The sequence below is a fragment of the Neofelis nebulosa genome, chromosome 6 (genome assembly GCF_028018385.1).
Source record: "Neofelis nebulosa isolate mNeoNeb1 chromosome 6, mNeoNeb1.pri, whole genome shotgun sequence".
Taxonomy (NCBI): domain Eukaryota; kingdom Metazoa; phylum Chordata; class Mammalia; order Carnivora; family Felidae; genus Neofelis; species Neofelis nebulosa.
The window spans coordinates 138658028-138682647 of NC_080787.1; the positions used below are offsets into that span (position 1 = coordinate 138658028).

At 40.7% G+C, this 24620-nt stretch overlaps 2 protein-coding genes across 4 annotated transcripts in view; both read right to left on the minus strand.

Annotated features, from left to right (window-relative positions):
- LATS1 (large tumor suppressor kinase 1) overlaps positions 1–3319 on the minus strand; it is a 53796-nt gene extending 50477 nt beyond the window's left edge. For all 3 annotated transcript variants that reach the window (XR_009263394.1, XM_058735612.1, XM_058735613.1), the window contains exon 1: positions 3206–3319. The gene's annotated coding sequence lies outside the window, so the exon portion shown is untranslated. The remainder of the gene's footprint in view (positions 1–3205) is intronic.
- A 6230-nt stretch (positions 3320–9549) lies between these two features.
- NUP43 (nucleoporin 43) lies at positions 9550–24586 on the minus strand. Its single transcript, XM_058735614.1, has 8 exons — positions 24398–24586; positions 23957–24079; positions 22813–22890; positions 20221–20401; positions 17302–17437; positions 15679–15830; positions 12842–12964; positions 9550–12321 (listed from the first exon to the last, which is right to left on the minus strand). Exons 1-8 carry the CDS (start codon positions 24515–24517, stop codon positions 12092–12094), a joined length of 1143 nt encoding a protein of 380 aa, XP_058591597.1. The 5' UTR covers positions 24518–24586; the 3' UTR covers positions 9550–12091.
- Between the last annotated feature and the right edge of the window lie 34 nt (positions 24587–24620).

Genomic DNA, 24620 nt, shown 5'->3' on the forward strand with positions numbered 1-24620 from the left:
GCTTAGTGGGTTGAGTGTCAGACTCGAGTTCAGCTCATGTCGTGATCCCACAGTCCTGGGATCAAGCTCTACATCAAGCTTGGTGCTGAGTGTGGAGTCTGCTTGGGATTCTCTCTCTCTCTCTCTCTCTCTCTCTCTCTCTCTCTCTCTCTCGCTGCCCCCCTCAGCCCCTCCCCACTCCCACTCTACTACTCTCTTTCTTAAAAAAAAAAAAAAAAGGAAAGGAAAAAAAAAGACAACTGGAGTCAAACTGCAGGGTACAAATCCCAGTTCTACCACTAACTGTGTGATCTTGGCAAGCCATGTCTCAGTTTCTGCATCTTCAAATGTGGGCAATAATGGTCCTATCTAATAGAATTATTTTGAGCACTATGTAATGCTCAAAATACAGTTTAATCCAGTTGACCCTTGAACAACACAGGGGGTTAGGTGCAGCAACCCCCTATGCAGTCTAAAATCTGAATACAACTTTTGACTCCCCCCAAACTTAACTACTAATAGCCTACTCTTGACCAGACGCCTAATAATGTAAACACAATTAACACTTATTTTGTATAAGTATTATACTCTGTATTCTTACCTAGCTTTTTCTTAGTTTTTTTCAGTATTTCTAGGTTATAAAGTTCATCTGTGAGTTTTTTCAAATTGTTGCAAATCTCCAAAAAGTTTTCCAATATAATTTGTTGAAAAAAATCTGTGTGTAAGTGGACCCACATACTTCAAATCTGTATTGTTCAAGGGTCAACTGTGCATGTTAAATGTTTAGAATAAATTCCCAACTCAATAAATGTCAGTTATCTTCTCTCTTTCCACTATCTTACCTAGACTCTCCCTAGCATATCATACTCTAACCAAGCCAAATTACCTGAGAGCAGGTAACTTGTCCCCTTTTCTTTTCTACTTTCATGTCCTTACTTATACTGTTTATTCTTTTTGGGAGAGCCCCTGCCATATTTCTTCTTGTTGAAATTATACCCAACCTTTAAGGTACCAAATGACTTCTTCACAAAGATTTCATTAAACTGCCCATTTCTTATCCTTCCCTGAACTTTGCATGGTCAAATAAAACATGTTTTTGTCCTAGTCCTGTACTTGTCTTATTTTTCCTATTAGATCACAGATTCACAGAGAATAAAATATCACACAGAATAAAATACAATATATATAAAAATATATACCTCAACATATATACTCCAGGTAAGGAAATGCATCCAGAGAGATAAACTGGCCCAAGTTCATGCAGCCAGCTGGAGGTCACGCTAGAAATGGAATCCACACATCCTGAACTGTCTCAGAGCTCTTTTCATCAGAACCTGCATCTTGAGTTTCCTAAGGGCAGGGATCATGACTCACTCATTCTTTTAAGGAACATTTAAATCAGCTAGAGTGAACAGACAAAACCTCCATTTCTTTGAAACTTTAGATCTTCATCTAAATGTCAGCAAACCCAAACAAATATTGTTGATATTTTGTCCATCTTAGGGAAAAACCAGGTACCATTACATAATAAGATTTCAAAGTGTTACCTTGGGTTGAATTAGGTTTATAAAAAAGATGGCCTGTCTCAGTGCTTTGACAGAGTCAGTTCTGACAATAGCAACAGTAATATGTACTCTTTCTTTCTTGGCAGCATATAGTCTCAGTTGTTTAGACAGCAATATTTAAGATTCTCTTATACTGAAGACATTTTCTTCACTTTGCATTCTATAAATTAGCTGATCAAAAGTGAAAACTATCACTATATTTATCTTATGCTGAAAAATGACTGCCATTTCTACTTGATAAAAGTGTTGTTCAGTGACTACATAACTTTATGGTCTACAAAAAGCCACTAATCTAAATACAACATCTAGAATGAAAACTAACCATAGTTGGATCTGTTCCAAGGCTGTATTTATATAGAATAACAAGGACTAGCATTAAAAACAAAAACGCAACCTACAGAAGAAAACACAGATCATACAAAAAAAAAAAAAAAAAGTAAAAGCATGTTTTATTTGCTTTTGGAAAGTGGCAGGGGGTAGTCAATGAATAGTCAGACATAGAAAGAATGCGCCTTCCCCAGCTAGGGCCTTGATCTAGTTTCTAGCAGTAGCAGCTGATCAGAGGAACACAATGCTACTTCTTTTAGTGTGAAATCAGTCAAATTCCTCCACTGCCTTAGGGAATCAACTAGCTCATTTTACCTATCAGCTTATTAAAGGAAAGAAATAACTTTACTTAAATCACAAATGTAACTATCTTAGCAGAGAACATTCATTCCAATTATAATGTCCTGCCTTTTCTTCCTCATGAAGGAAATCTGATAAAGAATTTTAATCTTCAATAAATAATCCATAAAGGCCTGACAAGCTTCATGATTCCGGGTGAATGACACCGTAGTTGTGTGTGAGACTATATTTGTCTACTTATGTCTCACCAGCTTTAGGAATAACATCTACAAAATAATACATATTTTTAGTCATATTACCATATGGGTCGACAAACATTAAACTCTGACCCCCTGGAAAACTTTCAACTGGCAAAGTCAGAGAAAGGGGTTAATTCAAATCACCTGAGAGCCATTCTTTGCGCTCCAAGTTCTTTTTGAAGTTACAACAAACAGCGTTCCTTGTATTTTCTTTCCTTCATTTTATTTATGCACACATTCCTACTCCATAAAGATCTCTCCATCCCTCCTACCCCTTCCAACTATGAACAGCAAGCTAACATTACAGTGGACTGGAGACAGAAATTCCCGGGCTTTCTTCAAGGTATATCCAGGATCGAGTCCCTCTGGGATGCAAAGAACCGCAGCTCTTTCACTGCAATTTTGTTTCAGAACCACCTTTCACTTTCTTTCCTTCCTAAACACTGACCAGTCCGTGCTGGGGATAGGGGTGGAAGTGGGAGACACAGTCCGCCTAAGGCCTCCAGCAAATCAGGCTCTCCCCAACCTAACCTGCACTTCCAAGGCCTGAGTGCCTGCGGCTCTTCCGCCAGCCCCGGGCGCGGCCAACCCTCGCTTCCCCAGGGCAGGGCTCAGCTCAGGTCCATGCAACCAGCCAAGTCAGGCCCGCACCGGGCCGGGCCGGCCCGCTCGTCCGCAGCGGCCCCTGGACCCCCGCCAGCAGGACTGGGCGTGGGCCCCGGCGGCCACCGCCCCGCCAACTCGGGCTCGGGAGGAAGGAGTGCGCCCCACCCGCTACGCCAGCCCCAGACCTACCTGCAGGGGAAAGCGAGGCTCCTGGACAGCGGCCACGGGCCCGAGGGCTGGCGCCCAGGCGGCCGGAGCCCGTCCCAGGGACCCCAAATATCCCTGGTGGTGCAGGGCGGGGACAGACGCCGGGGGGCTGCCTCGGGCCAGCGCGGCCCGTCGCGGGGGTCGCGGGGACCTGGCTCTCCCCTCAGCACCAGTCCACCGCCGCCGCCGCCATTTTGCCTTCCACTCGGTGGTGTCGCCGCCGCCGCACTCCGCCGCAGGTTTCCCGGATGTGGGCATTTCCCGGCGTCGCTTGCGCGGGGGCCGAGGACTGGGGGCTTCAGTCCGCCCCGCCGCCAGCAGCCAGCGCGCCGCCTGCGGCCTCCCGCCCTCCGCCGGTCGTCCTCTCTTCAGCGTGCTGGCGAGTGTCTCCCCGCGTCGCCCCCGCCTGGCGCTGGCCCGGTGACTCTCCCTGGCTCGTGGGATCAGGCTTGTCCTCTCCGAAGTCCGCTCATTTATTTCAGTCTCTCTTTTCCAGTTGAGCTCTTGCTGTGCACGGATCCAGAATCAAGACGCGCGTCTCCAGAAGTTTAATTCTCAGAAGGAAGCAGCAATGAGTTGCCCTGAAACCTCGCTGTGGGTGGGCACTAGGGATTGGGATTTCTAGAGGCTTTGAAATAGATTGATTTTTGCTTAGCACTCTTTCTTTCCCCGAGTGAGTCCGTGTTTAAGTATTTGCTGAATCAGATTAATATATTCTTGAACCCAGGCAGAGTAATAGAGTTTGGAGATTTGTAACCTGTCAACCGAATCAGGGGATGAGAAAAGTCATTATTGTTAAGATTGGGATAACGTGACTGCGAGAAGAGGTTTGTATTTCTTGTTGAATTGGAAATTTGGGATGAGATCATTGGGTTTGTGATGTCTGAAGGTACCATCTACCCTTTGTAAAGAGTGCTTTTGTCAAATCTGCCTCTAGAAAATATATGGTTAATATTTGCAAACATCTAAGATTTTATTTTTGAAGTAATCTCTACACCCGATATGGGCCTGAAACTCACAACCCTGGAAGAGTTGCAGACTCCACTGACTGATCCCGCCAGGCATCCCTCAACATCTTTCATTTTTCTAATAGAGACTATTAAAATTGTTTTAGGATTAAAGACTTATTTTTCTGATGTTAAATTAGTTACTGGCCACTGTATCCTAAAGTTCAAATGTGAAAACTTCTATTAAAAGAAAGGATTCCAGGGGTGCCTGGGTGGCTCAGTCGGTTAGGCGTCTGACTTCCGCTCAGGGCATGAGATCACAGTTCGTGGGTTCGAGCCCCGCATCAGGCTCTGTGCTGACCGCTTAGAGCCTGGAGCCTGCTTCGGATTCTGTGTTTCCCTCTCTCTCTGTTCCTCCCACACTCATACTCTGTCTCTCTCTCGAGACAGCTTCAAAAATAAATAGAAACATTAATTAAAAAAAAAAAAAAGGAAAAGATTCCAGGGCAACTTGGTGACTCAGTTGGTTAAGTGTCAGACTCAGGGGTTGGTGAGATCCAGCCCGGCATCAGACTGTGCTGACAGCTCTGAGCTGACTTGGGATTCTCTCTCTCCCTCTCTCTCTGCCCCTCTGCTCACACTCGTGCTCTCTCTCTTTCTCTCAAAATAAATAAACGAAAAAAAAAAAAGGAAAAGATTCCATTCTAAGAGCACTTTACAAGCACTTGGGGCACCTGGATTAAGCATCCGACTCTTGATTTCAGCTCAGGCTATGATCTCATGGTCTGTGGTTTGAGCCCCACATGCCTGAGTTTGGGATTCTCTCTCTCTCTCTCTCTGCCCCTCCCCTGCTTGCGTGCACATGCTCTTTCTTTCAAAATAAATAATCTTAAAAAAAAAAAAAAAGAAAATCTACAAGCACAGAGTTTGTAAAAGATACAGGGCATGACCCAAAGTGGGTCACATAATAGCCCTAGGTCTTACTTTCTTCACCTGCAGGACTAAGTAAGCTTTGGGGATCCTTTCAACCTCAAACTTCCATGAATGTTGGGGTACCTGGGGGGCTCAGTCAGTTAAGGGTCTGACTTTGTCTCAGGTCATGATCTCATAGTTTGTGAGTTTGAGCCCCACTTGGGCTCTATGCTGACAGCTCGGAGCCTGGAGCCTGCTTTGGATTCTGTCTCCCTCTCTGCCTGCTCTTCCCCTGCTCATGCTCTCTCAAAAAGTAAACATTAAAAAAAATTTAAATGAATTTAATATGTTCACAGGACTTCTTGTCCTTTTCAGGATTATATATCTGAAAAAGCATACTGCCTCCCAAATCTTGTCACCTTTGTCACTCATCCAGGGAACTTCTTCACTTAAGCTCTTCAATTTAAAAAAAAAAAAAAAAAAAGCTTATTTATTTTTGAGAGAGAGCGTGCACAAGCGAGGGAGAGGCCGAGAGAGGGACAGACAGAATCCAAAGCAGGTTCCAAGCTCTGAGCTATCAGCACAGAGTGCAACACAGGGCCTGACCCCACAAACTGTGGATCACGACCTGAGCTGAAGTTGGATGTTTAACTGACTGGTCCACCCAGGTGCCCAAAAGCTCTTCAGTTGTAAGCCTAAAGGCGAGTATCTCCATAAACTACTGTTTTGGGGAAGTTTCCTAGATAATTCAAGGGGCTCAGTGAAGTGCTCTATCTGGTACTAGGAGATTTAATTCCAGTGAAGTAGTGGGGAGAGAAGAGGAGGGAAAGGAGAGAAGAGATGATTAGGAAAGAAGAAGCAATCCACAAGATGAAAAAAACGGCTGAAAGGTGGGGGTGGAGGTGAAAAAGCAGGGAAATACTAAGGCTGTGGCAAGTCTCTGAATGGCAATACCTACCATTCATTTGAAGGGCTTTGTATTGTGATGAAAAACCCTTGGTCCAGCTACAGCCTACTGGACTTCTCAATGCTTCATGGAAATGAGGATTTGGGGTTTCATTTTGTTTTCATCAACAGAGGTAGGGGCCAGTTTTCATGCTTGGGTGATTGCAGGATCAGGGGCAGCAAACAAGGAAGAAGTCTAAAGAGCAATGTGGCCCTGAGGGCATAAGCCCTCCCAGAAACTCAGTCTTAGGGGAAGGCTCTAGACTATGAGCTGCCCACACTCAAGAGATGGAGAATTGCATTCTACTTCTTTCCCAGCAGAGAATCCACATAAATTAGTTTGAAGTCTGAGAAGATTGGTCTCTTCACTCATTTTTTAAAAACATTCACGTCAATGTGGAGTCATGAATACTTATTTTATGGTTTGAGTATTTTATTTATTTTGTTGATCAAATTGTTCCAGCTTTGGCTATTGGGAGCTCTTCCAGTTGAATTGGCTATGTCCCTTTGACATACCCTCCTTCTGCCATCATTATAGGCTTTTACAAGTGTTTCTTAAAAGAACTTCCTTACTTAAAAAAAAAAAAAAAGTTTATTTATTTTGAGAGAGACAGAGAGAGCATAAGCTGGGGAGGGGCAGAGAGAAGAGAGAGAATCCCAAGCGGGCTCCATGCTCAGCACGGAGCTTGACTCAAGGCCAGATCCCACAGCTGTGGGATCATGACTGGGTGGAAGTCAAGAATTTGATGCTCGACTGAGCCAACCAGGTGCCCCAAAATTTCCTTACTTTCTGACAGTACAAGATGTTTTAAGCTACCTTATAGATTCCTGTCCCTCCAAGGAGTCCTTGCTCCTACAACTGGAGAATGGTATTAGAAACCAAATCTGGGTTCTCTGTGTGCTTATTGCTGCTGGAGTATCATTGCTTGTAGGACGTGTCTTGCTAAGAAATTTTAAAATTTAAGTTCATTCTGTACTATGAAGGTGGAAAATCTGTGTTTTTACGAATTGCAGCTATTATTTTACAGTTAAAAAAATTTCTTTTATGTTTATTTTTGAGAGGGACAGAGCATGAGTAGGGGAGGGGTAGACAGAGAGGGAGGCACAGAATCTGAAGCAGGCTCCAGGCTCTGAGCTGTCAGCACAGAGCCCGACGTGGGGCTCAAACCCACGAACTGTGAGTTCATGACCTGAGCTAAAGTTGGACGCTTAACCAACTGAGCCACCCAGGCGCCCCACCAGTTTAGTATTAATTACAGTTTAGCTTCTTATGTCCGTGGCCTGCACAAAAATTTTTTGACAGCTAATGCATTTCTACTTTTTTTCACATGTGTTCATTTTTGAGAGAGGGAGAGAGACAGAGCACAAGTGGGGGAGGGGGAGAAAGAGGGAGACAGAATCTGAAGCAGGCTCCAGCAGAGTCCCACATGGGGCTTGAACAGCTGATGCATTTCTGATGTCTGTGTTAGGCTAGTCTGTCGTCAGCTACTGACCCCCAAAGTCTAGTTATGACAGTTTAGAACTGAACATTAGTTTATCTTTTTTACTTTATTTAAATAATTTTTTAAATGTTTATTTATTTATTATTATTTTTTTTTTTATTAATTTTTGAGACAGAGAGACAGAGCACAAACGGGGGAGGGTCAGAGAGAGGGGGCACAGAATCTGAAACAGGCTCCAGGCTCTCAGCGGTCAGCACAGAGCCTGACGCGGGGCTCGAACCCACAGACCGCGAGATCATGACCTGAGCCGAAGTCGGCCGCTCAACCGACTGAGCCACCCAGGCGCCCCTAAATGTTTATTTTTGAGAGAGTGCAAGCAGGGGAGGGGCAGAGAGAGAGGATGAGAGGATCTGAAGTGGGCTCTGCATGGACAGCAGAGAGCCTTATGCAGGGCTTGAACCCACAAACCATGAGATCATGACCTGAGCTCAAGTCGGATGCTTAACTGATTGAGCCACCCAGGAGCCCCGAACATTAGTTTACTTTTAATTAAAAATTTTTACCTAATTGGCTGTAGTTTAGTCATTCTACTTCTCCCTGCTCACCCCCACCCTGTGGTTTTTTCACTCCTTGTACACCTAATACAGCAAAATGTTGGAACTGTTTTGATGCTAAGATAGTGTAGCTGATAGTTTTGTACATTGCCACTTAACATGGTGGTTCAGAAGATACTGATGAAATAGTTTGAATACTTGCTTGTCAATAGTTTGGATACTTGCTTCAGACATCCCCAGGTTTCTTATCTGTAAAACTAGAGCATTGCTACTGCTTCAGACCATGTAACTAGTCTGGGCTAGGTATCATATTGTTACCATAAGCTTAAATGAAGCCTTGATATGAACTATACGCTAATGAACGTGGTATTCTTCATGGACAAGATTCTAGAATGGATTACTAAAAGGATGTTTCCACAATACTATGAAATAGCAGTGTTACAAAGGAAAAGGAATTTTTCAACTTTGCAACATTTTTGATGGGATAGCTATGTTTCTCCACAGCAACTCTGTGAAACAAGATAAATAAATGGGGCTGAATGTCAGTAAATTAGGTTGGCTTATAAAGATTTCAGTAACTGTAGCCAAATACCAATGATTCACGTGTCACTGATAATTGGGAGGACTCAAGGAGTAGGCCTATGCACTTCAGTACATTTATCCTATCTCCTAACCAATGGGGGAGACTGTAGAACATTACAAGCAACTCTGGAAATCATCAGCTTCTGCTGAAAACATTCAAAAGAGATTGTTAGTTCTTTCCTCTACGGAAATAAGATTTGTCTTTGTAGAACAGGGATTGACCTCTAGTAAGGATCAAAGTCATCGACATTAATTCAAGAATAGGGGAAGCATAGTATAATAGACGTGTAAAAAAGGCTAACGGTTTAAGTTCAACTAGTCAGCAGTCTAACTGAACAAACATCAGAATAGTGAAAATAAGCTAAGACAGCATTACAAAGGAATATTGTACCAAGAACCAGGATGGTTAAGATTTCTGTCGGACTCTGAGCAAGGCAGACACCACCCGGGAAAGTGTTCATTTGCAAGTCACACTTTAATGATGGTCTTTGGCAAATGGAAGTATTTTTTCCAAAGGAAAACACGATTGTGAGGTTAGTTCAGCTCACTCTGCACCGATTCAGTGTTTGCCATGGACCAGACATTGTATTAAACGCTGTTAATACAACATGCCCTGTTCTCGAGCATGTGGTCCATCCAATAGACACTGGCTGCTAATACAGCTGCAAGCACAGCACAGGCTCTTAAAGCAGAGTATGATTTTTGTCTGAAGCCAGGGAAGGCTTTCTTGAGAATATGACATCAAAAAGGAGTTTGGAAGGGTTAGGATTTAGCCAAGGACAAGAAATACTGGGAAGAAATGCTTTGCCCATTAGAAACCATTGAAGAGATTAAAAAAGTTTACCCCAACAAGGTAGGGTATGTAGTCCTGAATACCTGAATATCTGATGAAAGATTACATTTTTTTGTGGCTCCCAGGAAGACAAACGAAAGCCAGGTTTCAGTTAAGTATATGAAAATGAATTTATTTAGTGAAACCTTATACTAAAGCACCCCAACATGATGCAAATTCAGTCAATTGATTGGTGATTGGCTATCTCACAGTAGGATCACATGATTGTTTCATTAACCCACAATAACATGACTCTTACCTTTTTTTTTTTTACAGGATTGTTTTCTATTCCATCCATACACTAAAACCCTGCCATAAGGCTACATCAATAAGAGCTGTCCAAGTGAGGAGAGACTGCATTGGGAAATAGGAAACTTTATCACAGTATATTGTCAAGGGCAGGCTGGATGATAATTTGTTACGAATGCTCTGAAAGTAACAGTTAAATTTAGGTTAGAGATGCTCTCCAAGGTACCTTCCACCTCTGAGATCCTGCGGCCTTCAAAAGAAACTATTTTATAGCTTCGTGAATACAGGCAGTGACAATGAACAAATTTATAAATTAGGGTTTTTATTTATACTACATAAAGCTTATGTTTCTTATTAAATCTGAGAACCCCTCAGTTGATAGGAAATGTATCACTGTTCAAATATACTTTCTTTTACTCATGGTTACAGATACTCTTAAAACAAAGCAAAGATTCAACCTTGAAACTTGTTTCCAGCCCAAGCTAGTGTTCTAAGCCTACACATCTGGCTCCCTCCCTCTATCAATTATTTACTATAACAATCTAGGGAAATTGCATATATTGCTGCTGGAAACAAGAGAATGGTACTAGCAACATACATGAATCCTTTCAACTTTTTAGCAGCCTGTAATGCAGAGGAAAGCAAAGGCACAGCAAGCTTACCACTCACTGTGCATGAAAAATGTGGGCCCAGGAGCTAGTCCTCCAAGAGGGATATCAACTCAGGGCCCACTCAGAGCACGTGTGGTAGCCTGCTGGATGGGAGAATGCCTGGAGGGTAAAGAAAGGGACACTGAGATTTGGGCTGCAGCAAGATATTTACATAAAGGGAAATAGTCAACGGAAAATTAATAGCTCTGTTGTTATTATGGAAACCATGTGATTACTGCCGGGGAATGTATTTCGATAAATATAACATGATATATCTCATTTTTAACAAATTACACACACATTGATGGACGGAAAAGGGAATGAAAAGACTATGGATTGTCTCTGTTTAACATTATAAGCACTTACAATTTTCTTTTGCCTTTTTTTTCCTGTAATGAATTACTTCTGTAATGACAGAAAATCTTAAAAATTAGCCTCAGAAATAAAACTATAAACATTAAAAATTCCTATGGCAACATTTTCTTCTGATTCTTTGCAATTCAAGTTACTAATTATATCAAATATTTTTGAGACAAATATATATAAAAGTGGATTACATTTATGTATTCCATTTAAAAATGTTGACAAAAAACCCCAAACCAAAAGCCCTGAGGTAAGGTGGCATTAAAAAATTGAAAATATTTATTAGGACAGAAAAACAAAACTTTACCATAATTACTACCACTGGAATTATAAATAAAGTAAATGAATACATGCTCCAAGAGCTTAATAGCAGTGATTTGTCATTAAGGTCTTGATGTTCAATAACACATTTAATTTAACAAACTTTGAAAAGACAAAGTTACTAAATTGTCTTTAGGCACTACACATTAACCTGAAACTAATGGAACATTTTGTCAACTATATTCAAAACAAACAAAAGAAAACACTACAAGTTAGGTCATCATTAGCACTGTAGATAAGGACAAAGACATCAAAAGAGTAAAGACATCTTTTATCACATCATCATACTAGTCTTATACACGTGATCTTCAAATTTCAGTTTGGAAGTTGGATCACTTATCAATGTCAAATTCTGTTTCATTGCACAATGTCCAGTTTGGCAATTTTGAACAACGTTGTAAAACTAAACAAAAGTAAAAATCCTTAGGAAAAATGTACTTTTTTCAAGAAAAATGAAGTTGGGTCTAAGCAGTTGATATAGTTCTGTTCAAACCTACTCTAACCTGTCATAACACTTTCCTTTAAAAAAATGTGAACACTACAAAAAAATTGTCATTTTTGTTCTATTCAATTCTTTATGAAGAAGTTTATTAAACTTATTAAGGAAAGAAAATGTGGAAGGGCTGAAGAAAATATCTACAATATAAAGGATAAACATCAACATTGGCTAGTGCCACCAAGGAGGGGCATATCCCTCACACTGTCAATAAAAAGGACAGGAACCTGTTGGTGGTCTGAGAATATTAAGTCTCACAACATCAAAAATGAAGAGCTGGGTCCACGAGCTGTCCAGAACGGCCTGTTTGAAGGCAGGGTCTACATCAGCAAAAGGATCCCTCTAATATTCTTCTACATGTTCCAATTCTCTTCTCACCAGTCATCTATCAGACTCTACGACTATGAGGGGAACGTTCAACTGACAAAAACCAACGCTGGTCATCAACATCAACAATAGGTGACTGAAGCTTCCTCTGCCAATTTCACATTTTCCAATCATAAAAATATGCATAGAAGTGGTAATTCAAAAGGCTAACTATATGCTTTACCTGAAATCATGTAACTACAGTATTTTCATGAAAAAAGTTGTCTAGTAACATAAATTGCTTCTGCATCAGTTCCACAAACAAGACAAGGACCTAAAACATCCAAACTGTTTACAGACAAAGTCCTGCTGGGAAGCAAGCTTGTGATTTCAATACGGTCTTTTGCAGGATCAGTGCTGAGCCAGGAGCTTATAAGAGACTGGTGAACATTAGCCTGGTTACTAATGCTGTGAGACAAAAAAGTGCTACTTCTTCCTCCTGTGGGAGAAGAAAAGAGAAGGGGAAAACAGCTTTCAAGACCAATTTTGTATTAGGAAACATCTGAAATTCTGATATTGTTAAAAGGCTAGGATTTAAACTTTATTCTCAGAATAACAAAGTGATAAATCCATTATCACACATCACCATTTTTGACCAAATGCACATTCAGTGGTATTAACTGCTCGCATTTCCATGGGACAATATGGATATCAGATTTGAAGTCGTTAGGCAAGGCAGATTTTGACTGTCTTTCTGTTGATTATTTAATGGACAGTCTCAGAAACGTAGCATGAAAACCTCTGGCTGTGCGAAGTTAGCCAGTTTCTGGCATTTGTGGTCATCAGCAGTACAGCAGTAAGCAGCTGACAGATTTCAAGCCCTGATACTAGAATTTACCCTGAGGCAGAAGAATGGAAACATTCTGTCATCCTTTAACGTTAAAAATCTGAGAATTTCTAATATGGTATTTGAAACTATAACAAAATTACACACAAGAATCTTCATTAAACCCTTTTACCTTGGTTAAACAGTGATGATTTTTCAGGTACATCTGTGGAGGCGTCCCAATGCCAGAGGGATCCATCCTCAGAACAAGTAAATAGATGATCTGGGTTGGATGGGTGAAAGTGAACTTCCCACACTAAAAGATAAGAACCAAGAAGCTAATTCCTGTGCAGATTGGTTGAACTTTAAAACCCAGTCTCTATGCATCATCTTCCATGAACTCCACCACATACCTTCAACCCCCAAGTGTGTGATAAAAATCAAAGGCTTCAGAATTAAAGAAAAGACACAATATATAATTCTCCAAATGGCTATAACATGTAGATAGGATAAAGAAGCCAAGTAAATCTACTTGTGTATTGGGCCAGCAAATGAATGAAAATAAAGGCTAACCATTTGACCTATTACATTTTTTTAATGTTTATTTATTGAGAGAGAGAGAGAGAGAGAGAGAGAGAGAGAGAGAGAGAACCCACGCACACACATCTCAGGGAGGGGCAGAGAGCAAGGAAGAGAGAGAATCCCAAGCAGGCTTCTCGCTGTCAGTGCAGAGCCCAGTGTGGGTCTTTGATCCCACAAACCTCCAGATCATGACCTGAGCTGAAATCATGAGTTGGACACTTAACAGAGTCACCCAGGTGCCCCAACCTATTACATCTTTTTATGGAAAAGTATGACAATGGGAGAATTCTAAACGTATTTTTTTTTTTCAACGTTTATTTATTTTTGGGACAGAGAGAGACAAAGCATGAACGGAGGAGGGGCAGAGAGAGAGGGAGACACAGAATCGGAAACAGGCTCCAGGCTCGGAGCCATCAGCCCAGAGCCCGACGCGGGGCTCGAACTCACGGACCGCGAGATCGTGACCTGGGTGAAGTCGGACGCCCAACCGACTGCGCCACCCAGGCGCCCCTAAAAGTATTTTAATTGTAAATTCTCTTATTTTTAATGCTTGTGTCATTAACATATGAAGGTTCTATTACTGGAAAGACTGAGAGAGAAGACCATAAAAGTAATATGCAAATGAATTTCAACTTTGCTTCATGTCAGGATTCCGGATAATTCTGGTATATATCACAGAAATAGCAACTAGCTCCTAGCAATGTTCCCAGAATCTGGACTCAGTTTCAGATGGAGGGCTATGAAGAGGCCAATCTGGGATTTAGGACCCCTCAAGTTCTAAAACTTTAAGAGAACTTCCTGTGTCAAAAGACAAATGGGAGCCAATGACTGGCCAGGATGCCTTAGGAAATTATCTGCAGTGTGCAGATAAAACAGGTAGTGTGAACAAGAGTTCAGTGATTCTGGATTAGAAGCTTAAAGAGACAGCATAGAAGGTGCCCAGGGCATAGCATATAAAGTTATTATAAGGCACATACTTGCAACCTGGCAATTCTCATTCTGACCGTTACCACAATTAAGCATCATGCCACAGAACATAAAAAGCTCACCTTCTTCAGGAAAGCATGTTCTGGGCAAATTCCTATGTAAAATACATTGATACTGTTTCATTAAGACACAGTGAAACGAAACAGCCTGTAGAGCCAGAAGCAGAATGTACAAACCTAGATTCTTAACTATTTATTTTCAAAATGGAAAACAAACCTCTATACTAACATCATATTTCCTTTCTAGCCAAGAGTCAGGATGAATCAAAAGAATACATCACAATCTACTACATTTCTGTATATTGCTCAGCAATGCAGTCTAGCAGTTAAAAAAGGGGCTCGAAGAAGAGATCTGAAAGTCTGTAATTTTACTACCACTGGCTTAGTCAACATCAGATTCTGTGAGGACATAACCTTTTTCTTTTTATTTCTTTTTTTTTTCCTGGGCATGGTTATAATTAGAAGAGGCAAAATAATTCTATCCTTTTATTTGCTTCTTGAATATAAACTTAAAAGTCATTTATCTTTCCAAGGTAATAATGTGATACTTAAACTGAGAAGTTGCAATATTGGTGTGTTTGTTCTTTTGTACTTTTACTCAAGTAGGGCTTAATAGAAACCTCTCAAGTCAGAATTTAAAACTGTAACCCAGTCATGGTATCAAAGATGGTGATAAAACGAAAAATTTCTATGCAGTCAACTCCCCACCAAAATCAAAAGATGAACAACAAAAAAAAGACAAGATCCTCTATCTACCGCTCTTTTTAAAAAACAAAACAGGTACAACAAAAAATTGAAGAACACACAGATTAGCAAATATTAATAATGATGGCCTACATTTGCATGGGAAAAGGGCATCCTCTCATAGGCAATATAAACTGTATGAGTATGGCAATATAAACTGGTATTATCTTTATGTATAACAGTTTGATAACATGTATTGCAACTTTAAAATTATGCAAACAGGGGCGCCTGGGTGGCGCAGTCAGCTAAGCGTCCGACTTCACCCAGGTCACGATCTCGCGGTCCGTGAGTTCGAGCCCCGCGTCGGGCTCTGGGCTGATGGCTCGGAGCCTGGAGCCTGTTTCCGATTCTGTGTCTCCCTCTCTCTCTGCCCCTCCCCTGTTCATGCTCTGTCTCTCTCTGTCCCAAAAATAAATAAAAAATGTTGAAAAAAAAAAAATTTTTAATTATGCAAACATTATGGGTCATTGATTCTACTTCTAAAGAATTACCCGAAGAAAATAAGGGCATAAAGATGAACATGTAAGAATAATCACTGTGGTTTTGAATATTGAAAACATATGTTGAAGGACCTAAACGTCAAATGAAAAGTGATTAATTATTACACATTTATACAATGCAGCCAAAAGCTACAACGTAAAATGATCCATATGTATCGTTACAGAAAGCTGCCTACATTAGTACCCAACAAAAACTTGTGCATCTCCATAGCACTTACTTTCAGCTTCGTGAGCTTTCAGCAGAGACACAGGCATAGTACCTTGTCTAACATCCCAAATACTCAGCATTCCATCCTGGCCACCGGTGGCTACCACATGCTGCTGGTTGGGATGTCTATCAACACAGTGGAGGGGCACTCGGTCACCAGTCCTTTTGTGGGAGATACAATGACATCAAACATGCTGTCAAGTAGAATTTATCTTTGCACGATCCATGAAAACATGTTTCCCTCTAGTAACTAAATGATGGCCTCTGTGGCCTGAGCCACCGGTTGAAGTTAAATTGTGTCCAAAAATTGAGTGTATTAAATATGTTTCCAAATACTAGAACTCTGGGAGGGAATTAAAGGCCAAAGTAATTTATTCTCTCTACAATTTGGAGACATAAGGAGCAAGATCATCTGATGGTAAGATGTGCAAACATATTTCCATTTCTTGGCATTTTAGAAACATTATGTGTCAACTAAACAGAACAGTGTTTACTTCTACCTTATTTAATATTTTGTTTATACAATTACTTTTTCAGTTTGACACATTCTATATTCCTCTTTTCTAATTTTTTAAAATGAAAAGTGCATTTTATTTTTTTCAGACATTTTATTTTTATTTATTTTTTAAATATAATTTATTGTCAAATTGACTAACATACAGTGTGTACAGGGTGCTCTTGGTTTTGGGGGTGGATTCTTATGGTTCATCGCTTATATACAACACCCAGTGCTCATCCCAACAAGTGCCCTCCTCAATGCCCATCACCCATTTTCCTCTCTCCCCCTGCCCCCCATCAATCTTCATTTGTACTCTGTATCTAAGAGTCTCTTATGGTTTGACTATTCTTTTTTTTTTTAATGTTTATTTATTTTTGAGAGAGAGACAGAGCATGAGTGGGAGAGAGGCAGAGAGGGAGGGACAGGCAGAATCTGAAACAGGCTCCAGGCTCTGAGCGGTCAGCAGAGAGCCCCATGCGGGGCTCAAACTCAATAACTGCAAGATCATGACCTGAACCGACTGAGCCACCCAGGTGCCCCAACACACTCTATATTCTTAGAGAAAATAGCACACATAGGGGATTTTTGCTCAGAAAAAAATATCTTGGATTGTATTTTTTTTTTATAGTTACTATCAGTAGCATCAATTGTTGAGCAAAAATAAATTCCCCATTAAATGATACAAACTTCAAAGAGATAAAGGCTCTGAATCAATACAAAAATATTTACTAAATGCAGCACAGGAATCCCAAGCCCATCAAATTATACTTGCTTTATCAAATTTAATTAGTGATCATTCTCTCTTCAAATGCAATTGAATACAATATTGTTTAAAATCAGTTACTACGGGGCAGCTGGGTGCTCAGTCGGTTAAGCATCCGACTTCAGCTCAGGACATGATCTCGCAGCTTGTGATTTCGGACCCCATGTCAGGTTCTGTGCTGAAAGCTCAGAGCCTGGAGCCTGCTTGGGATTTTGTGTCTTCCTCTCTCTGCCCCTCCCCGGCTCATGCTCAATCTCTCTCTCTCTCTCTCTCTCTCAAAAATAAACACTAAAAAAATTTAAAGTCAGTTGCTATAAACAATCAAACGTTAACTATGTATTACACTACTGACATCACAAATGAAAACTTACAGTGATAGTATCTGAGAGGGCTCATTTCCTTGTTTTCTGAAATCCCATATTTTTAACTGCCCAATTGAATTTACTGTAAGAATCTCAGGAGTTCGAAGGAAGGTTACAGCATGGAGCGTACTGCTATCTGCGTTGTCTACAAATTAAGAAAACAGTAGTGCCTGTTAAGAAGTCCTTTTTTTCCAGGAAAATCTTAAATCACATTCCTTCTATTAATTGAACTATTACAAGTGAACTTTTAAATGAATCAGTTTAATTTCTATAGTAAAAAGAAACAGTAATATATACATTAAAATAGACTCTCCTTTGATAGAAAAATGGTATCACTCATAAAACATCTGTTTTCTGCATAAAGGGCTGAGTTTTGACATATTTCTCTATTCCACTTTAGATTATTACCCTCCATTGCTGAGACAGATTTCAAGTTCCTCTCTATCCAATTTTATACCTTCCACTAGTGGTTAAGCCAGCAACTCCAAACCTCAGGGCTTCCTATAGAAGCCTTCCTATAGAGTTCATTCTGAACTTGTGTCATCTGGCTGACTCATCTCAAATCTGTTCATCCTTAGGGGCACCTGGCTGGCTCACTTGGTAGAGCGTGCAACTCTTGATCTCAAGGTTATAAGTTTAAGCCCCATGCTGGGTGTAGAGATTACTTAAAAATAGAATCTTAAAAAAAAAAAAAAAAAAATCAATTTATCTTTTGTTTCATCAACTCTCTTCTCCATGAAGTCCTTCCAGACTGGTATACTGGTCCTTTTCCTTTTCCTTTTCCTAGAGTGTTTAAGTTTATATCACATAATTTAGCATATACTTTTGGGGCGCCTGGGTGGCGCAGTCGGTTAAGCGTCCGACTTCAGCCAGGTCACGATCTCGCGGTCCGTGAGTTCGAGCCCCGCATCAGGCTCTGGGCTGATGGCTCGGAGCCTGGAGCCTGTTTCAGATTCTGTGTCTCCCTCTCTCTCTGCCCCTCCCCCGTTCATGCTCTGTCTCTCTCTGTCCAAAAATAAATAAAAAATGTTGAAAAAAAAAAAAAAATTTAGCATATACTTTTGTGATACTCCTCCAAACTCCAGGCAATCGTCCTTAACAGTTAAATAAGTATACCTCAGAACTCAAAAGAATGATAAACAACACAACTGATTCATGGGCTCAGTCCACGGAAGTTCTGATTCAGGTCTCGGGCGGTGGGTTGTTGAAACTCTCATCAGGCAAGTCTACGTGAAGCATAGTTGAGAATTACTGTACTAGAATAATCCTTCTAAAGCACGACAGGGAGGATAACATCCCCTTGCTCAAAAAGTTTCAATGGCTCTCTAGGTGTCCACCTAACAAAATGTAACCTCTGCAGCTGCACATTAGACTTCACAACCCGGTCCCAATTCACGTTTCTTGTGAATTCAGGTGTGAGGCGGTATCTCGCTGTGGCTTTGATTTGTATTTCCCTGATGATGAGTGATGTGGAGCATTTTTTCATGTGTCACCTCTCCTATAGTAGTATCTAAAGTTGGGCTAAACTACACTTTTTGTCATTCTCTCAATGGACTTATCCTGTCCCCACATTACTCCCTTTGTCTGGTGTGCCATCTTTCGGTAATATTTGTGGCTTAGAACCTAGTTTAAATTAATTGCCACTTGCTCCTCAAGTCTTTACTTGGTAATCTCCTCCAGCCAAACCAAACCAAACAAAGCAAAAAACCAAAAGTTTATTTTTTCTTTGTAGTCACTCATTCATATGTGCCTTATCGACCTATCATCTTGTAAAGAGATCTTACTTTGTTGTCCAAGGGATACAGGTGTGCTGTTTCAAAGGGGCACATGCACCCCAACGTTTATAGCAGCACTATCAACAATAGCCAAAGTATGGAAAGAGCCCAAATGTCCATCTATGGATGAATGGATAAAGAAGATGTGGTATATACATACAATGGAGGATTTAAAAAAAAAAAAAAAAATTTTTTTTTTAACGTTCATTTATTTTTGAGACAGAGAGAGACAGAGCATGAACGGGGGAGGGGCAGAGAGAGAGGGACACACAGAATCCGAAGCAGGCTCTAGACTCTGAGCCATCAGCCCAGAGCCCGGAGCGGGGCTCGAACCCACGGACCGCGAGATCATCACCTGAGCTGAAGTCAGACGCTTAACCGACTGAGCCACCCAGGTGCCCCTATATACAATGGGGTATTACTCGCCAATCAAAAAGAATGAAATCTTGCCATCTGTAACAACATGGATGGAAATAGAGAGTATGATGCTAAGTGAATTTAGTTAGAGAAAGACAAATATAATATGACTTCACTCATATGAGGACTTTAAGACACAAAACAGATGAACATAGGGAAGGGAAGCAAAAATAATATAAAAACAGGGAGGGGGACAAAACATAAGAGACTCTTAAATATAATAGAACAAATAGAGAGTTGCTGGAGGGGTGTGGGAGGGTGGATAGGCTAAATGGGTATGGGGCATTAAGGAATCTACTCCTGAAATCATTGTTGCACTATATGCTAACTAACTTGGATATAAATTAAAACAAATAAGTTATTAACAAAATGTAAAAAAAAACAAAAAAAACTTTGTACATTTTTACATCCTTCAAACACAGCATTGTGTTTACTTAGCACATGGTAGTTGCTTAATATGCTATAATTAACAATTAATATATTAAAATATATGTTAATAACTTATTAAAAACTTAAAAGTTTATTTATTATTGAGAGACAGGGAGAGACAGAGCATGAGCATGAGAGGGGTAAAGAGAGGCAGAAACGCAGAATCCAAAGCAGGCTCCAGGCTCTGAGCTGTCAGCACAGAGCCCAACACAGGGCAACTCACAAACTGTGAGATCATGACCTGAGCTGAAGTCAGACACTTAACTGACTGAGCCACCCAGGTGCCCCAAAATAGGATTTTTCTTACCTATGGTTCTTACAGCCTCCTTGTGATCAGCTCTGAAGAGATTTATTCGACCATCTTCTCCAACTGTAACAATTTCTGGGTTGTCGCACACAACGCCCGTGCATGGCGCACTGCTACGGGAAGGACTGCCGGGACCTGTGTGGTAGTGAGCTGTGGTCCACTGCTGGCTGACTGACAGAGTCTAGGTGTCAGAAGTGGGAATACGATTAATCAAAGCAAAGCCCTAAAAACTAGCACTTTCCCCTGAATAAAGACTATTTTAAAATTCTGTCTCACACCCTTCTAGAAAAAGAGTAACTTTCTCCTTTTTCCTTTGTATTTCTGAGTACTAAAGCTTAGAAACTACTTTCATCAAAGCTCTGTGTACACTGGGTTAAATTAAAAAACAATGTTACTCAATAATACAGTAGAACCTTGGGTAAGTAGTAACTTGTTCTGCGTTCTGTGAGTGTTCCCCGTGACAAACATTTCTAATAAATTTTAACTTGATAAACGAGTGTTGTCTTGCAATACGAGTAATACAGGACGCCAAATGTCCCATGATCACAACTAAGCCAACGGTTCTTCTCTCTTGCACGCGTGCCTGAGGCGCAGGATTGTGGGTGATTGTCTTCCGTGCTCAAATGCTTGGTTTCAGGCCATGGTGTTTGGCAGAAAATCAGTGATTTTTCAGAATGCTGGAAGGTGCCCACAAACTGGCACTAGGGTATTTTTTGTCACTTCAAAGCATCTATGGACAGTCCTTTACTTTTTCATACAAGAGTAAGCTTAGGAATGCTTTGCTTCATTCTACATCATTGAATAGGTTTCTTGTTAAAGTTGCACAAAAAGAAAAAGATTTCATTGAGCCAACAGATAGCAGTGATTCTGTTAGTGAAAGTTATCCTACACAATAATGCTCCTCTCTCTTGTCTCCCTCACACCAGCCACAAAGGTTTTCAAAGGTAAGTGTAGGTTCATTTATTTTTCTTTATATTTTGTATTAATTTTATTATTTTGTATTATATTACAGTATTGTAATCATTTTTATGTATTTTTGGGTTGTGGAATGAATCATCTCAGTTTCCATTATTTCTTATGGGGAAATCTGCTTTGATACACAAGTGCTTTGGACTACAACTGTTTCCAAAACGAATTACGCTCCCAAACCAGTTTTACTGTATCTCAAATATCTCAAATTAAAGATATGGTTTTAGTTATGTCATTTTTTTTTAAAGATTTTATTTTTTTAAAGTAATCTCTATACCTAATGTGGGGCTTGAACCTACACTCCCAAGGTCAAGAGTCACATGCTGTACTGAGTCAGACAGACACCCCAGAGAGTTATGTGCTCAAAAGCAACTCTAAATTCTTAAGGGAATTAGCCAACATCTGAGAAATAAACCTCTATAGCATTTTCTAAGTGGCCTCATTAAGAAAACTACTTAAAAAGATCTGGGTCTTATATTTACTAAGCGTATTTATTTGGAAAATGACCTTTATTAACCTGAAAATCTAAACAAACACTCTTTTCCAGCAACTTAAAACCATTACTAGATATGGGGCTATTTTATCTTATTTATGTATTTATTTAAAAGTTTATTTTTATTTATTTTTTTTTAATTTTTTTTTTTTTAACATTTATTTATTTTTGAGACAGAGAGAGACAGAGCATGAACGGGGGAGGGGCAGAGAGAGAGGGAGACACAGAATCGGAAGCAGGCTCCAGGCTCTGAGCCATCAGCCCAGAGCCCGACGCGGGGCTCGAACTCACGGACCGTGAGATCGTGACCTGAGCTGAAGCCGGACGCTTCACCGACTGAGCCACCCAGGCGCCCCAAAAGTTTATTTATTTTTAGAGAGAGACAGAAGAGCAAGTGAGGGAGGGCAGAGGGGGAGGGGGGAGGGAGGGGAGGAGAGAGAGAGACAGAGAGAGGAGAGAGACAGAGAGAGAGAGAGAGAGAGAGAGAGAGAGAGAGAGAGAGAGAGAGGATCCCAAGCAGGCTCCACGCTGTCAATGAAGAGCTCAATGCAGGCCTCAAATCCACAAACCATGAGATCATGATCTGAGATGAAACCAAGAGTCAGATGCTTAACCAACTGAGCCACCCAGGTGCCCCCACATGGGACTATTTTAAAGGACTGCCCTACCATTATGCTCTGAAGGTCAGTATTCAGACTTTTAATACACAAGGTATTGAAAAAAATGTCAAGTCTTCCTATAGTCTATCCTCTCCAATTAAAACCAAGGTTCTATTCACAGAAGCAAAGTAGCTGTTCCTGTTCTCATGATACCTGAGCTAGAAGGTGCTCTTTCTTTCTTTGACAGATCAGAATAGCAACTTAAAAGAGAAAATTATAGGAAAATTACTTGCCAGAATAATATACTGATAGGTCAGGACTACCAGAATTTAAGAGATAACCAATTTCAGTAAAGGCTGACACAAACCTGGTTCTAGACTTAGCCTACTAAAACACAGGTAATATGATTACCTCCCACTCCATATTTTGGGAGTATGAAACTTATTTGTGTCATTATTAAATACAGTCCTGTTTAGGCCCTTCTAAAAATAATTAAAATACAAATTCAGTTTTCAAGCAAAAATTCTTTACCTGGTTATTAGGATGGTGAAGGAAAACTGTTACACATCCTGTTGATGAAGCAGCTACAATTCTTTCCTGGTCAAAAAACTAAATAGAAAATTCCTGCTTGTTACAGATTCAGAAATATTGATAAGGAGGAAGCCCATTTGGTTAACCCAATTACTAGCATAACAATTTTAAGACGCAACGAGCCTATAAATGCTAAACAAATAAAATGTGATGATGGGTCTGAAAGTAAAAACCACTATTCAAACAAGAGGATTTTCATGAACAATAAATAACAATTTTTCCCCCTAAACTCCTTTGCCTATAACTGATTTAATTTTGGACTGCTACCAGACAGGTTTAGACAATAATCATTCTCAGAGTCAGGTAGCTTTCTATAGAAGAAAATGCAGGGAGTTTGAAGTCCTACAGATCAGGATTTGAAAACTTACTAATTCCATTCCCTCTACTTTACTGGCTTTGAGACATTAGCCAAGTTAAGTTCTCTAAGCCTTGGTACACCTTTAAGGGGCGCCTGGGTGGCGCAGTCGGTTAAGCGTCCGACTTCAGCCAGGTCACGATCTCGCGGTCCGTGAGTTCGAGCCCCGCGTCAGGCTCTGGGCTGATGGCTCGGAGCCTGGAGCCTGTTTCCGATTCTGTGTCTCCCTCTCTCTCTGCCCCTCCCCCGTTCATGCTCTGTCTCTCTCTGTCCCAAAAATAAATAAAAAACGTTGAAAAAAAATTAAAAAATAAAATAAAATGGAAGAAGTAATCTCCACTTAGGGGGTTGTGATAAGAATTCAAAAAGCAAAACCATACAAAGTGCCTTGCACAGTATTTGTCACTTAGTGACAAAGAACACTTGATTCACAAACATGTGATGAAAATTACATTACACTTATGTAAAGTTCCCAAAATAACGTGTGGCAAATAGATGGACAACTAATTAAACAAATCAAGATTAAAACGAAAACTGAGATGAAATCTGCACCCCCTTCCCCAGTTCTGATTCTGCTATTAAGTGGCTATACAATGTTGGCAAATCATAACCTATAGAGAACTCAGTTTCCTGTAAAGCCGGAATGAAACTAGACAAACTTTAAGGTCCTTTAGATATCTAATTACTCTCAGTTTTTTAAGTTAGCTTTTCGATATTACAAAGACTTACTTGTAAATCCATGACATCACCGTGGTGTTTGATATCACACAATAACTGATGTTCTCCTTCAAATCCTCCATCAGAGTCAACGTTCCCAAAATCTCCAATAGACCACAGCGAAACATAATTTTCCTGTAAAGCATAAAGTTTTCCCTTGAGATGAAATAAACGTCAAACTCTCGAAAATTAAAATTTGTATTGCTTTCAAGCAACCTTGCTTTAAAAGCATCTCAGACAAATGGTAAGGTGATACTTCAAAGCACAAGAGATTCGAGGCTCAAGCACACCATCGATGGCTGAGGTACCCGACAACCGAGCCTCAGACACGAACTCGGGGGAGGGAGAAGGAGAGAGAAGCTAGAAGCCGAGAGTTCGCGCGCTCAACGCGGACGGCGCGGTTCCAGGAGAGACGGAGGGAGGGAGGAACTTCCTGCCCGGGAATGGAGGTACCTCATTGTCCCAAGAGCCCGTAGCGAAGGTCTCGGCGGTCTGCAGGCTCCCCGGAGGTACCGGTCGCCACCGGGTTTTGCTGATTTTCTGAGACACAAACTTAGCATAAATCTCCTCCATGCCAAAAGCAACCACTGCAGATACAGCAAGAAGCACCGCGCGCGCCTCTCAGTCCCGCCCCTTCCCGCGGAGTCCTGATTGGATCGGACGTTACCAAACGGAC

Coding starts and splice junctions, on each gene's coding strand:
- NUP43 (XM_058735614.1), bottom strand. CDS start 24,517: ATGGAGGAGATTTATGCTAAGTTTGTGTCTCAGAAAATCAGCAAAACC. Junction 17,438..20,220: donor GGAGGCTGTAAGAACCATAG/GTAAGAAAAATC, acceptor CTTAATTTGTAG/ACAACGCAGATAGCAGTACG. Junction 15,831..17,301: donor CCCTCTCAGATACTATCACT/GTAAGTTTTCAT, acceptor CTCCCACAAAAG/GACTGGTGACCGAGTGCCCC.